The sequence below is a fragment of the Pelodiscus sinensis genome, chromosome 22, assembly GCF_049634645.1.
Source record: "Pelodiscus sinensis isolate JC-2024 chromosome 22, ASM4963464v1, whole genome shotgun sequence".
NCBI lineage: Eukaryota > Metazoa > Chordata > Testudines > Trionychidae > Pelodiscus > Pelodiscus sinensis.
This window is the reverse complement of record NC_134732.1, coordinates 1,600,569-1,615,598: the sequence shown is the minus strand read 5'-3', so window position 1 is coordinate 1,615,598 and position 15,030 is coordinate 1,600,569. Positions and strand designations below refer to the sequence as shown.

The 15,030-nt window shown below is 51.6% G+C and overlaps 2 protein-coding genes across 4 annotated transcripts in view; one reads left to right on the top strand and one right to left on the bottom strand.

The window, feature by feature from the left end:
* LOC102448059 (microfibril-associated glycoprotein 4-like) overlaps window positions 1-15,030 on the top strand; it is a 79,916-nt gene that overhangs the window by 10,810 nt on the left and 54,076 nt on the right. The window contains exon 2 of the mRNA XM_075905971.1: window positions 1,423-1,549. The gene's annotated coding sequence lies outside the window, so the exon portion shown is untranslated. The remainder of the gene's footprint in view (window positions 1-1,422; window positions 1,550-15,030) is intronic.
* Window positions 2,815-14,706, bottom strand: LOC102447803 (ficolin-2-like). 3 transcript variants are annotated; one of them, XM_075905976.1, is made up of 11 exons: window positions 14,415-14,523; window positions 13,524-13,683; window positions 12,873-12,986; window positions 12,596-12,649; window positions 12,177-12,212; window positions 11,011-11,037; window positions 8,983-9,018; window positions 6,829-6,956; window positions 5,671-5,800; window positions 5,094-5,228; window positions 2,815-3,652 (listed from the first exon to the last, which is right to left on the bottom strand). In XM_075905976.1, exons 2-11 carry the CDS (start codon window positions 13,657-13,659, stop codon window positions 3,369-3,371), a joined length of 1,080 nt encoding a protein of 359 aa, XP_075762091.1. In that variant the 5' UTR covers window positions 13,660-13,683; window positions 14,415-14,523; the 3' UTR covers window positions 2,815-3,368. The 3 variants fall into 3 exon arrangements, with proteins under 3 accessions (XP_075762091.1, XP_075762089.1, XP_075762090.1); XM_075905974.1 differs by lacking the exon at window positions 13,524-13,683 and having other exon boundaries at window positions 14,415-14,705; XM_075905975.1 differs by lacking the exons at window positions 11,011-11,037; window positions 13,524-13,683 and having other exon boundaries at window positions 14,415-14,706.

The window sequence follows — 15,030 nt, the reverse complement described above, 5'->3', positions numbered from 1 at the left end:
TCCACTCTGCTCTTACGAGTGCAAAGGAAGAAGTAGCAGATTACACTGTATCTAAAAGTAGCAGATTTGTGTGTCTCACCTGGGCAGGTGTCTTCTGCCACGGCAATCGCTGCTGCTATGGAGAGTAAAGTGATGAGGGTTCGGGGTGTAAGCTGTCCCCATGGCAGGGGCTTCTGCAATGGCAGCTCCAGTTGTGTCCTTGTCCTAGTGGCTCTGCCTCAGTGCTCCAGGGCAGTGCAAGCCTTATGAAGGCAATACATAAAATAGCAGACTCCACCCCCTGCTCCTCACCCTTCCCACTCGCCACACTCAGCTGCCCGTGAGATTGTTGAGGGGAAAAGGATGCAGATGTAGACACAATAGCCGTGATGACGTAATTTGAAAACTCAGCCCCGCTGATGTTCCTGTCCCCGGCTCTGGGCGTGCTGGGTCGGAGGTGTCTGATGTTAAGCCTGGAGATTCCTCGGGGCTTGTCTGGTCTGACGGGATGTGCTGCACTTGGTGAACTGGGTTGTGAGTAAACACCCCAAAGCTCAATCTGGAGCCTCTGCTTCAGACCACGCACCCTCCCCATGGCTCTTGAGATTAAAAAGACAGAATGTCCGCGAGGGCTTGTCTGCTCGGGGCTTGTCACAGAACGCACTCTGAATGAACTCCAGGTGTGAATTTGGGGGGGATTAGTTTACACCACACTACATCCCTGGTCACCACAGTTGTGGGGAGTCCCATGCTTCTCCTGGCGAGGTGTATCAGGGTGCCACCCCCTCCCTTGGGCTCCACCAGTGCCCGGAGACCCTCCCCTACTCCTGGTCCCAAGCCCCTTGGGATGTGCAGGCTTCTTAGTCTCTTTGCCCTTGGGCAGAGTTTCCCTCCGTCCTCTGTGCTGGGGGCGTCCCTCCTTCCTGTTTAGAAAGACTCTGGGCAGGGCGATCGCCCTCTCACCGGGGCCTGTCTCCACTGGCTCTTTGGGCGGTGCTCGTGGTGGGAAGCAGGAGTTCTGCGCTCCGGAGGGTCGGTCTGGCAGGGGAACGGGATCCCTTGTGGCTCTGGCACCCTGAAGGGGCTTCTCAGGGCCTGCTCCAAAGCGGGGCTGTAGCACGGACCCGGGGGTCCGTCTCGTGGGGATTTGGTGGAACGAGATGGGGAATCGATAAAGCAGAGGGCTAATTTCTGCCACAGCCCCGCCAGTGGGATCACGCTGGGTACAAAGGGGAAACATTTGCTTCATTGTCAAAAATTCTTGATTGCTTTTTGCCCAGTTCCCTGGAAACTCTGCCCCAGATGGTTACGGGAAAGGAACTTTATCCAGTTGCCTAATTCTCATTTTTGTGCTGAGCTAGTCACGGTTCTTAGAAGAGGAAGAACTTTCCCCCTTAGCAGGATGTCTTGCATCACTGATGGCTTTTCCCTCCCTTGTGCTAGGATGGGAATGTGCCCAGGACGTACCTAACACCCCTGAGCAGAATCTCCAGGAATCAGCTTGAATTTCTCACTCTGGGAAGTGCTGAGTTATTTGTACTTGGCAAACTCCTTGTTGTTGAAACTGAAGGTTGGTGAGTAACTTGTGATTTCCTATCATTTGTGGTGGGTGTTTTATTTCCAAGCTTCGAGCTGCTTTGGGTTTACGTAAGTGGCTCTCACAGGCCATGCCTGCCTCTTTCCCTCCGCTCTCTGTCCAAACATAGGCCGCCAGCAATCAGCTGGGTGGCATTGGAATCGCAGCGGGGTGGCCGTGCAGGTGTGCGGCTTACAGGGAGCCCAGCTGCTCAGGACAAGAAGGGGAGCAATCCCACTCTCGAGCAAGGTGAGGCTCGGAGCCTTGGGCAGTGTTTCACCAGTGCTGGCATGTCCCAGGCCGTTCGGCGTGGGACCGTAGTCAGCTCTTCCGGGCAGAGATGCCTTTGTTCTGTGTCTGCTCAGTCCTGTCTCACGGGGTTGCTTGGACCACCTCCATACACATGACACGTGTGAGAGTGAAGTCACTGAATACCTTAGGCCAGGCAGCCTCCAGGCAGGCTAATCCATCGCTGCCTTTTCATGTAAATGGAAACCACTGAAAGACGCACACAGTCCTGGCTCAGATCTGACTGCTCAGGTTAAAATACCACAAGTGCTGAGGCTGGCCAGCGAGTTCTAGCCCTGCTCTTGTGACGCCTGGCTGGTTGGACAGAGGCGTGTTTATACGCTCAGCGTTGCGCTCCCGGGCCCCCGGCGGCTCAGCCATGCGGAGAAGTGTTGGGAAAGCGCAGCGCAGTCGGAGGGGTGTTCCCGGTACACACGGGCCTGTGCATTAAACTGGGTTCTGCGCATTGGCTAGGAAGGCAGCAGCACTGGCTGCACTCCCTGCATGGGCAGCTGCATCCTCTCTGCTGAGCTGGGAGGCAAGTGTGTAGCAAGGTGATAAGTGGGGGGGTCAACAATGGCCATCCTCCGGGGAAGGCGCCTGTTACATCATGATCATAAAGAACTAACACAAGAGTGAAACATCCCTAATGCGCCGCGATCCCTCCGTGGGGCAGCAGTGCCCAGTAGGCCCTGTAGAGCCCCACACAGAGCTAAAGCCAGCAGACTACCCCGAACGCCCCTGTCAGTCACACAAGGAGCTGCCTCCAGGGCACAGACCCTCCCGGAGCCCGTCCGTTCCAGCTCTGATCCTGTGGGCTGTGCTGAGCCAGGCCCAACCTCGCAGTGAGTGAAAGAGCTGGGGGTAGCTCTAATCTTCGCCAGTGGGGGAGCCAGCCCTTGTTGCAGAGACGTGCTTGGCCCCCGCCTGCGCCTGTGAGCACCAGAAAGGTTCAGGAATGCAAACAACCATCAGGCTGACTGTAGTTTATTTTTAAAGCCCATTTCATGAGATTGGGGGTGGCTGAATGATCGGGGTGGGCGAACCCAGGTCCGATAGCTCCCTGCACTGTCATGCTGCCTCCTCGCCCCCCGCGCTGGGAAGGGGCATTGACAGAGGGGGTAGAGCCACTGCTGTGGATGGTACAAATCTCGCCATGGTGTCCCAGGGGTGATGCGTCCCCGTGGGTACCCGTCATCCCTGCTTGCCCCGGGAAACTGGGAATCCTCTAGGGTTTTGGCCAACGAATGTCAAACTTTGCCATGTCCTAGCCCACGCCCCGGTCCCCAACCAATTCTATGCAGGGAAAGGGAGATGCTTGTGCTTTGGTAACAGATCCGGGTTCTTCGCTGCGCTCCATGCTGCCCAGGGATCTAGCCACTGATCTGTTTATGAAACGTGCGCTAGCACAACAACCCCACCTCCTCAGATGGGCCAGTTGTGCCCTCACTAACATGGGCTTACGTCGCAGGGGGCCAACAGAACGGGATAAGCAACTGTCTGAGCTAAAAAGAAACCAATCCCCCTACACGCTGCTCGCTGCTGTTGGCCAAGTGCTCGGCTCAACAGGCCTAAATTTCATTTCTGATACTTTATAGGAATAATAGTCCCCCTTGCCGGTCTCCCAGTTCACCCCATCTGCGTAGCTGGTGTGGGAACCGAGCCAGTACATCCCATTCAGATTGGCATTGTGGCAGCTGTTGTACCACCAGGCACCTTTAAACATTTCGGCACAGTTACTGGAATGCTGGTCGTTGTCCCGGTCTCTGGTTGAAAATGGCATGTCCTTGTGATAGGATAACGAATCCCCTGGGAAAACAAAGCTCTTCACTTAGTACAAGTCTTGGCATTCGGCTCCCTGCACCCGGCAGATCCGTTCTACGGTGGGGCTGCTCGCTTCCCCTTCCACTGAGCCCCAGGAACCCCGAGGGGAACAGGAAACATGATGGTTGTGCTCAGCTTCACTAGTGGAAGGAAGCTTCTGAGCACAGCTGTCATGGTGCAAGTTTGGGGGAAGCCAGTGAAGCCAACAGGATTCCATCAGATACAGAGTAACAGAACCCCGAGAGATACAGTCTAATATATTTTGGGATTTTAAACTGCCAACCATCTCTCTCATAGCTGAGGCCCAAATTCATAGAATCATAGAACCATCGAGCTGGAAGAGACCTCAGAAGGTCGTCAAGTCCAGCCCCCTGCTCTAGGCAGGACCAATCCCAGCTAGATCAACCCAGCCAGGGCTTTGTCAAGCCGAGACTTAAACACCTCTAAGGATGGAGACTCCACTACTTCCCTAGGGAACCCATCCCAGTGCTTCACCACCCTCCTAGGGAAATAGTTTTTCCTAATATCCAATCTGGACCTCTCCCACCACAACTTGAGCCCATTGCTCCTTGTTCTGCCATCTGTCACCACTGAGAACAGCCTCTCTCCAGCCTCTTTGGAACCTCCCTTCAGGAAGTTGAAGGCTGCTCTCAAATCCCCCCTCACTCTTCGCTTCTGCAGACTAAACAGACCCAAGTATCTCAGCCTCTCCTCATAGGTCATATGCTCCAGCCCCCTCTACTGGACCCTCTCCAATGCGTCCACATCCTTTTTGTAGTGGGGGGCCTAGAACTGGACACAATACTCCAGATGTGGCCTCACCAGAACCGAATAAAGGGGAATCCGAATCAAGCATCTGGCTCATTGATTTCAGTGGTAGGTAGTCAGCTAATACCCGTGTAGATATTGGTCTGTGTCTCCACCCTGTTAAATCTGTAGCAGTGATGCATTTCAGGCAGCCCCTGGCTCTTCTGGGGGTAAAATGTCTATTTGGAGATGGTTGTTTTGATTCTAGAGTTTTGGGGGGCATAGAAAGGGGAGGTCAATGCTATTCTAGCGGTGGTGGAAAGACCTTTCTGATGCAACATCTCTAACATGTTTGCATGTTGAATCTTGATTTGGGGTATTTTAGGGTGTTCTTAAATCGAAGAATCTTGCAATAATGATGGTGCACCATAAAATCTGGTACTTTGACAGCGCTCCTGGGAATATCATCTCCTTTGAACTATTCATATAGCTGTGGGCATGGAGACACGGCCCTAGAACAGATATTTTACAGCATTTCCTCTTGAGACCCTGCTGTGTGAAAGTGACAGGGCTCATGTTCCCGGGCAGGGATTTTTTCTGCCATGAGGTATTTTGCATCTCCTTGGCTTTCCATAGCATAACCCTGCCACAGAAGCTATAGGATGTGCCCAGAACCTACCTGCAGTGCCATCAACAAAGCCTCCAAGAATCAGCTTGTATTTCTCAGTCTCTCCTGCAAGTCTGAAGGCCGTGTACTTGGCGGAGTATTTTATGTTGTTAAAATCAGTGAGGTCGATGCGAAGCTCATTGGTTCCTTGGGAAACATGTTGAAAATAACACGTTCAGAGAAGGTGCAAAATGCCAGTGGAACCCACCAAAGTCCTTGGGTTGGTAGGTTTGGCCACTTTCCATACGCCAGATGGTGGCTGTCAGTGAGACGATCAGAATCAGGCCTGTTGCCCTCCCTGCTCTGTTTGGAATTGCCCACTCATGGTGCAGTTCTCCTGGGAGCCATGACTTTATAGCTGCAAGGCTCAGAATATTTGCACTTCAGGGACAGTTCCAGCTTTGTACCTTACAGGCGCTAGGTCTGCCGCCACAGCATGATGTGTCTCACGGGCTGCATCAGAAAGGACAGGCCGTGCTGATTTTAGCAGTGTCACCCTTACCGAGGGGACTGAGCAAGGGAAGGGTTTGGGAGAAGAGTTTTGGTGGAGAAGGTCACTGTAGGGAAAACGGCTCCAGTGATTTCTTACCAAAGGACGTCAGCAGGTGGATGTTGTCGTTCCCCAGCCAGAATTCTGAGAGCCGGCTACCAAACCCTTTCTTGTACGAATTCCAGTCACGGAAAAAATCCACGGAGCCGTCTGCCCGTCTCTGGAAAACCTGCAGGGGAATGGGACAAAGGTGGGAAAATTCCTCACTAGGTTCGATCCTTGGTAGGCTAGGACACAGGTCACTCAGACTAGAAATCAGCAGCTTGGATCGGAGGTGGTCCATTCCAGCTCAGCTGCTGTAGGGTTCACGTCAGTGACAGTGGGGTGTGTTTACAGTGAGAATGTGAGGCCAATTCCCAGGTGAAATACACGCTGGGCCCCGCATAACTCCAGAGAGCCACCAGGCCTCCCTCTAGGAATCCCTCTCCGCTCTTTTCCTCCAGGATTTCTAGTTCCAGGGTTGGGGAGTTGTTCCTGTCAGGCCAGCCAGCTTCCATGCTTCCTCCCAGAAAGCTTTGTGCCATCCCTGTCCATCACGCCCAGCACAAAGGCTGCTAGAGCGTGCCTGGTAGCTGGCATGCCGGGAAGTGATGGGGGTAGAAGGCTTGAGAGAATACGGTGGAGAAGGGAAACCTGGCCAGGCTGGTGACAAGTAGCCCCTGAAATGGACATTCCTGTGTGTACAGTAATTCCTCATTTGACACTATAGAGATGTTTCAGAAAATGATCGTGTTAAGTGAAAACGTGTTATGTGGGGTCAATTTTCCCATTGAAAATAATGGAAAAGGTGGGGGTTGCGTTTCAAGCGGGGGTGTTTGTTGGGATTGGGACATAAGGTTGGGGAAGAAAGGGGACTGGGTGACAGCAGGGAGGGGAGGGGTTTGGCTCTGGGGAAGGGAAGGGGAGGAGAGGGGAGGGGGACATGCTTGGAATCTGGAGCTAGAGCCTGTTGTGTTTATACCCAATGTACGTGGTCACACAGGGCAGCATCAGAGGGCATCCCAAAGTAATGGTCTTTTGCCTCACTGACTCTGGCTGCCGTGCTGAGCGAATGGCTTTTTTTTTTCATTTTGTTGCCACGCTTCTTCTCAAACAGCTCTGTGCTGCTCGGGCCCCCTCCCCTTGCCGCACAAAAGCCAACGGTGCGAGAACATGTCAGGCGAGAGCCACTGTCCACCATGTTCCGTTCTTACTTACAATCCACCCTCCGCCGTCCGTGTCCATGTCACACAGCACGGTCAGGGCGTTGCAGTCGTGGGGGTAGATGGTGTACCAGCCGCTCAGGAGGTTCCCTCTGGCTAGCAGCTCCTGGCAGTTCTTCACTCCTGGCCGGAACAGGGATATTAACATGGAAGTTAACCACTTACACAATCAAAGAGTCATTTCTTGATAACGAGGCTGCATCTTGGCACGTCTTGTGCCCCCAAACCAAAATGTGGGGAAATCCAGCAGGGGACGTGTCTTCAGCATTTCTTGTTACTTTCACAAGTCCCTGGAGCTCTCAAACATACTCCATACAGCCCTTTCATGCCCGCCTCCAACAGACACCAGACAGCCACACACGTCCCAGCCAGCCAACCTCAGCCCATGTCAGCTGGAGCGTTAATGACAATCGCATTCAGGCAACCCCCGATCAATCGTGACATTTGGAAAGTTAACTCGGCCTTCACAATGCTGGGGCCACAGCCACCCCTTGAAATGGGCACTTAGAGAAGATAGACTCTTCCAGACTCTTTGGTACTAAATATGGAAAACAAAGGAAAAGACCTCAGCAGAAATCTTAGAGCATAACACCCCGGCAACTGCTCCACCATGATTTGTGGCCCCTTTTTTGTGTGTCAGAAGCAGTCACGGGAGCAAGTTTGGATGGGGAGGATGTGCGTTTGCGTTCGGAGCATGCCAGGCATTTGCACAACAATTCCCACTGACAGGTTCATGCCGCCGTCTTCAAATCCGGGCAGCTGGAAGGCCAGTGCGGTGGACCTTGACAGAGCAGGAGACAGGAGATCAGTTACAAGCAATTTTGAGTACAACAGCAATGGCTTTTGAGTAACCCTATTGGCTGAAATTTGTGGCCCAAGAAGACTTGATGAACAATCAGCCCCAGTTTCACATTGTATCTTTTTTTTTAAAGAAATCAAAGAAGCCCCCAGTCTGCCTGGAGAGAATTCAATGACGAGAAAACGGCAAAGTCTGCTGAACTGCAAATGGTCAGTCTGTCCAGCTCTACTCTGGGGCTGTGTCTACATTGGCATCCCTTTCCAGAAAAGGGATGCTAATGAGACACTTCGGAATTGCAAATCCGCGGGGAATTTAAATATCCCCCGCGGCATTTGCATTTACATGGCTGCCGCTTTTTTCTGGCTTGGGGTTTTTGCCGAAGAAAAGTGCCAGTGTAGACGCGATTTTCCGGAAAATAAGCCCTTTTCCGGAAGATCCCTTATTCCTACTTGCAATTCCGAAGTGTCTCATTAGCATCCCTTTTCCGGAAAGGGATGCCAATGTAGACACAGCCTGGCTGTTGTGCTCATAAAAGCTCACCGAATAGTTTTTCAGAGGCCAAAGCAATGGATTGCGCTTATTTCAAATGCTAAACAAGTGTTGATCAGAATATGCACATATATGCACCTCCCCCCCCACACACAAAAGGTTCTGCAACTGGTGTTTTAGTTACCTGTCCTTACTGTTGCTTGAGCCAGCCTAGTGGCCAGCTAGACTGAAGATGAGTGGGAGCCGGGCCTCTGTTGGATGTGTGACGAGGCTCCGTTGTTGTTGCAGAACAAACCCAAAGTGCCCCTCATCCATTTGTATAGTAACAGAGCCTCATGTAAGGAATTTGCTGGGTCAGGCCTTGGTTGTTAATTACAGCTGGTTGTTTCTGCAGTTCTCTCTCATCATTAGTGTTGGATAAACTGGTTGTTTTCACAGCTCGCTGTCTCTTCCATCACCTTGTTTTATATTTTGTTCTTGATGCAGGGTGAATGCCTTTTGCACTTTAGGGCTGTTAATCTGCACTGTTCACCCACCAGGCTGATCAAAATCCTTTGTTTTTTGTAATTTGCAGGGGGGGGAGCTTTCATCTACTTAAACGCCACACATACCTCTTTCACACACAGGACAGCACATGATTTCAAAAACACACCTCTAGCAAAACAAAGCAATCATCACTCGTACTAAATTAATATAAAACTTGAAAATAATTTTTTCAAGGGAACTATATATTAAAACAACTTCCTTAAAAACTGAACAGCCTCCCAGCCTCCCAACCCATCCTATGTAGGAACTTCGGGTTAGATCTGTGGTCCCAGAATGGGCTGAGATGGCAGTGGAGTAGACACAGGATTCACTCACCTTTCTTGCACTGCATGTTGTCTAGATCTTCCTCCCCTGGGCAGGACAGAAAAAAAAAAAAACCTCAGTGGAAATGAAATGGAGCCAGAAGATGCTGTTAGTCTCTGACATACTCCCTAGGCTCCCACTGACAGCTGTAAGCAGACAGCAAGAGGCCCCATCGTCACAATCTGGTTCCAGTTGTTTTTGAATGCCGTGGCTGTAACATTCTTGCTGGGAGTGAGAGCTTTGTGAGGTTGTTGTACTGCATGAGGCCAGGGCACTGTCTCACTGTAACTAGTCCACCTTGAGGACAACACTTTGCAAGTATTGACTGGGAATATCAGGAAGAGAGGATCTAACTTCATCCTTGGTGCAAACCCCTGGCTTTCATGCCGTTGCAGAAGGGATGGAATTAGCCTGATTACTTGAATGCGCTGTATCCCCTCGGTTCTAAAACCAGGATGGTCCTTCATTCCATCTCTCCGGGGACAAACCCGCCTGTGTGGAAGTGTTGGCTGAGAGGTGGGGGGGGGGGGGCAGGAGGAGAATGGAGAAACTTGAGTAAGAGGAGCATTGAGTGACCTCAGGATGAAGGTCCCCATTTCCCAGCATGCATCTGGCTCTGAAGTGGGCGCCCGCTCCCCACTGCTGGCTGCTCTGGCCTGAGCCAACCTAACAACCGCAGGTGGCTACTGTGACCAATCCTTGGATCACGGACTGCGCCATTCTGCTGGGTCTGACCGGCTAAGATTGTGTCGCTCTTGGGCTGGAGGTGATGTAAGTGCTTTTGTAGCTGCTCACTCCCAGCTCTGAATTTGACCTGGTAGGGTGGCAGGGCCAGATTTGCTGTTAGGTACGGCAGGCCTATGCCCGGGGCAGCAGCATGCTAGGGGTGCCTTCCGTCTCTCAAACTGCAAAAGGAAGATCAGCTGTTGGCCGGGAGGAGGGATGCTGAAGAAGCCGTGTCTAAGGGGCAGAAGGTGTAAATCTGGCGCCGTATATTAGCCCAGTGGTTCTCAACCTTTCCAGGTCACCGCGCTCCTTTCAGGACTCTGGTTTGTCTTGGGTAATCCTCAAGATTCACCTCACTTGAAGACTGCTCACTTAGAAAATCAGACCTCAAGTACAGCATCAGCCACACAGTGACTGAAACATTGCTGAAATATCCATAGTTACTTACCGTTCCGCGTGTAGCTTACAGAGCAGTATGGACAAGCCATTGTATGAAATTTGTTTGACTGACGTCATGGGTGATGCTGATGTAGCCTGTCGTAAAACTAGGCAAATATCTAGCTGAGATGATGTGCCCTCTGGAAGACTCTGTGTAGCTCCAGGGCTAAATGTGCCCCGTTTGGAACCATTATATTAAACAGTGAGTGAAAAGGAGAGGGCAGTCACCTGCCAGGTGAAATGCTGCGTAAAGAGGACTAGCAGAATTCAGCGCAAACAGCATCCGTTGCTCTGGATTCTGGCGCCGACATTTGGGAGCTAAGCAGAAAGGTGGGAGAGTTGCCTGTGCTGGCATCCGCGCAGGCCAGTCAGACGTGCTAAACGGAACCAGCCGAGGGTGGGGAAATCTCCTGCAGTCACTGCAGATGTTGCAATGTTCAGGTGGCCACCCTTGCGCCCTGTTGTTGCAGCTCAGGTCATTTTGCTCTTGAGGCGTCACATCACCCAGAGGCATCCCAGTGATCTCCCTGCCATGTGCATGGAACGGGTGTAAGAGGCCGTCCTTACTCACAGGCAGAATACGCAGCTGCATCGGGGTACCTGAAAATGTGGGGCACCGCTGGGTCTTAATGTCCATCCACCCACCTGCCTCTTCCTATCCTTGTTCTGTGGCTCTGCTTCCTCCCGAGAGGATCTAGTGAACGTAGGAGTGGACAAACCTGCCCACGCTATTAGCAGACACTGAACCTATGGAAAAGTCCTTCAAGTGGCAATGGCATGACTGGATTTCCCTGAGTCATTTATGTTTTAGATCGTCAGCAATCAAATTGAAACTGCCCCCCCCCCCCGGATAAAAGAGAGCAGAGCACTTCTCACCTAGTGTGCCAGGGGCTCCCGTTTCACCTGAAAAGAAGAGATCAGAGGTTCACGTTCTTGTATTGCTTAGAGGACACAATGAGCTGCCTCGTGTGGCTTTCCCTTCCCTGCCGGGGACAGCACAAGCTCCATGTACCCACTAGGGTTGCCAGATGGTTTAACCAAAAATACCAAACACCCTCCCCCCCAAAAAAAACACTTTAGAAAAAAAAGAGAGAGACCAAAGTTGTTGAGCAAAAAAAAAAAAAAAGACCCTGACAATTATTAAGCGAAAAAAAAATTAAACATTAAAAAATACAACCCCCCCCACCCCCATGGCCCCTTTAAGGCCTTTGGGGCTTTTTTTTTGCCAGCAGCTAGCTTGTTTTCTTCCTCCATGCCAGAAGATATCAGGTTCTGCAGGGAAGCTAAGTGGAGGGGAGGGGAGATCTGGGGGGGCAGGTCCGGGAGGGGCCCGGGAGCTGGGCCCAGTTGCTGAGTGTCATAGGGTTGCCAGGTGTCTGGTATTTTCACCTCCTGGCAGGGAAAAAACAATCAGAAAATACCGGACATTTTAGGTGTCTGGTATTTTCTGATTTTTTTTTTTTACCGTACAGGAAGCGAAAATACCGGACTGTTGGGGTCAATACCGGACACCTGGCAACCCTAGTACCCACTGAATCCAAAGGTGCAGCTTCAGTGATGAATTGAGCATCTCTTGCCCTCTGCGGCAGGTGAATTTCCCGGTTCCCATTAAACGCCTCACCCCATTGGCAACACATTCCCAATTCCAGGTGGCAGTGCTATGGCAAAGCAGACACACTCTGCAGATTAGATCTGCTGTTAATGGACAGGCCCAAATACCTGGTTTGCCCAACTCTCAGTTGCGCTAAGGCCAGTTCACACCATTCTGACAGCGTGAAGGGTTCTCAGACTGCATCAGCATAGAATTAGGCCCTATCCAGTAAACAGCCAGTTGAGTCTAGCCTGACCCGGCTTCTGGAATTGCTTCCTGGCTGGGAGCTTGTGAAAATTCAGACAATATAAAATGGCCGGTTTCATTAGAGCCCGCCATGCCCCTCCACCCCCTCAGCAGGTCGCAGAGCAAAGCCCCATTGCTCCCGTCCACAGAACCACAGAGAGCAGCGCCCGGGTCCCCAGGGAGGAAAGCACTAGAGAGCCCTCACCTTTCGGTCCATGCAGGCCAGCGACTCCTTTCTCGCCTAATTAAAGACAAAATCCAGGGACGGGAAAATCAGAGAAGCAGTAATCGCGGGGGGAGGGGCAGTCAAGTTCTCTTGTGACTATTAACAGGCAGCACTGGTGAAACCGAGGGGGAATGTTACCCTCTTATTGGCAAATATGCAATGACGGGCAATTATGGTCGTTTTGGTGCTTGGTGTTGGGAGGTTGGTTGGTCACCTCTACTCATAATAACCCCTGTGTAGGATCATAGACGATGGGGGTTGGAAGAGACCTCAGGAGGTCACCCATCCAACCCCTGCTCCAACAGGACCAACCCCAACGAAACAGTCATCTGGTGTGTATGTCCTGCTGCTGCTGTCACCTACTGAGGGGACAGACTCTCTGCTCACTGTTACTTTACCTTTCTCCCCAGCTGGTCCCGCTTTTCCAGGGCTCCCTGGAGCTCCCCGTTCTCCTAGAAGCATAGGAAACTGGGAATGAATATTTTACAAAAGATCACAAATTCTGAATCCCCCCATCTTGGAAATAAAATTACTCTCCTCTGCCTTAAACCAAAGAATGCATCTACCCAAAGGCCCTGGCCTGAAATTCAGAGCTGCTGTCAGCTGAGAGCTTTGACGCATGATCCGTGGTGGCAGCAGGTTTCCCACGTTCCCACTCAGTTCCTTGGGGCATACCTGGCATTCCTGCAGCTCCGGGTTCTCCTTTGGGGCCTGCAGCTCCAGCTGTTCCGGGGCAGCCCTGGAGAACGGCGAGTTTATCAGAACCGCTGAGACCCACGATCCTCACCTCTGGGGAAAGAAATGAATCAATAAACAAATCTGTGGCTTAGGGCCCTAGGCTCGGACACATTCAGCCATAACCAGGAGGGAAATGAAATCCCCAGATAAGAACCTCGATATTCCCTTCGCTTTGTTTGCATCGACTTTAGTAGTGAGTTGTGTCTGATGAGGTAATAACCAGGAGCCCTGGTCCTGACCCCAGAGCCCACTGTACTGTGCTAGGTACAAATACTGAACACTGAGATGGTCCCTGCCCCAAAGAGCTCGCAGTCTAAAGAAAGTGCGAGTGCCTTCACTTTTACAAATGAAAAAGGCATCATCCCATGGCTGATGCATACAATTTGCAAGGGTGATTTCTTAGCCTTCTGCACAAAACTTTTTAAAAAGTGGAAATGGCTTTTTCTCTTTGGACGTGAAGGAGAGAGTATTCTGAATTGGGCACCAATGAGCTTCAAAGAGTAAAATTAGATTTTCCAGACTGGGCTAATACCTGAACCTACACAGACTGCGGGTCTGGTACTTTTCCAAAGTGAAATATTTTCTTACCACAGCCTTGTGGAGACGGGTGTGTGAGCGATTCCAGCAGAACTGTGGCCAGGCTAGAAGTTAGGAAGCAAGTCCGGTCTGCATTGCTCTTCCAGCTCGCTCTGTTTATCTTACTATGTAGTGTAGACGTGTGCATCTCTCTCTCTGTCTGCCCATCCACCTGCGAGTCCGTTAGTTCAAGAACTCTTGCTAAACGGTAAGAGCTAGGATCTCCACATTTGGGAGGCAGCTTCCTCTTATCCTAACTTAAACCAAGGTCAGGGTTTGGTTGTGCCAGGACACTGGGATGGACCTGGAATTTGATTGTTTTTCATAGCATGGAAAGGGAGGGGTCTGACAGGGGGGACAGTTATCCTGCCAAATGACCACAGGGGGCAGCAAGGGGCCAGAGATGGGAAGTAGGGCAACTATAATCCCGTTGGGCCCGTCGGGAGCAGGGGTGGAGAAAGGGACAGCTGTCTACCGTATCGGTCAGAGAGATTGTCTAGGTCTGTTTGTCTGTGAATCTGTCTGTCCTCCAGCTGGAGGATGTGCACCCCTGCCTTTGCTATGCCCACTGTAGTAGCCAAGGAAAGGCGCTTCTCACCTGGCTCCAAAGGTGAGAGAGGCCCCTCTCCCCACTGCATACTGACTCCCTCCTCCCCAGCCCCACCCTAGAGCAATGGTTCAAATGAAGAAAGACAAAAACGTATCTGAGTTAAGGACCTGAGCAACACCCGGTAAATCTAGTTTAAAAATACTTTCAAGGAGCAGTTATTGGTGTTTGCACCAGTAAGCAAAGCACCTTCCAGAATTGTAGGGCACACGGTCCCTGCTCTAAACAGCAAATCCACTCCAGGTGATTCTGCGAAATGGGCAGTGCTGTTGCCAACAGGTTTGTGTCTCGCTCACCTGGGCAGGTGTCCTCAGCCGAGCAAATAGCTGCTGCGAGACAGAGGAAAGTGATGAGGGTTGGTTTTGCGGCTCTCCCCATGGTGGTGCTGCTCTCTGCCTCACTGCCCTCTCCTCTGCATTCGTGGTTTATGCTCCGTGAGCCTTTTATACGCAATGAACATACAGACCTAGCCTCCGCCTCCACGTCTCGCTGCCACTCTCCTCTTCGCTGCATTCCAGCAGTTCCCCCTGAGATTCTCGTGTTGCAGATTTCCCAGCCCATAACTCGTTCAGTGATCTGATGTGACCCGATCAGATGTCAGATGAACAGCACGAATGGAGATTAAAGATGTTTGCTGTTGTCATCAGCTTCACAAGAGCATTGGATTTGGTTTGGACGGAAGCCTAAAGGGAAGTAGTAAAATCGTACTGCGTCCCAGATAAGAGAGTGGCAATGAGAACAGCTACGGACACAGACTCCTGCAGCCCAGCAAGAATTGCTGGGAAAATTAAGCAAACGATTCAAGCCCAGTTTGGTGTAAACCAGGAATGGGCAAATCCCGGCCCACAGGCCGGATCTGGTTGGCCCCTGGCATGCCGCAGCTGCTATACTTGCCTAGGCCTCCACAGGTAC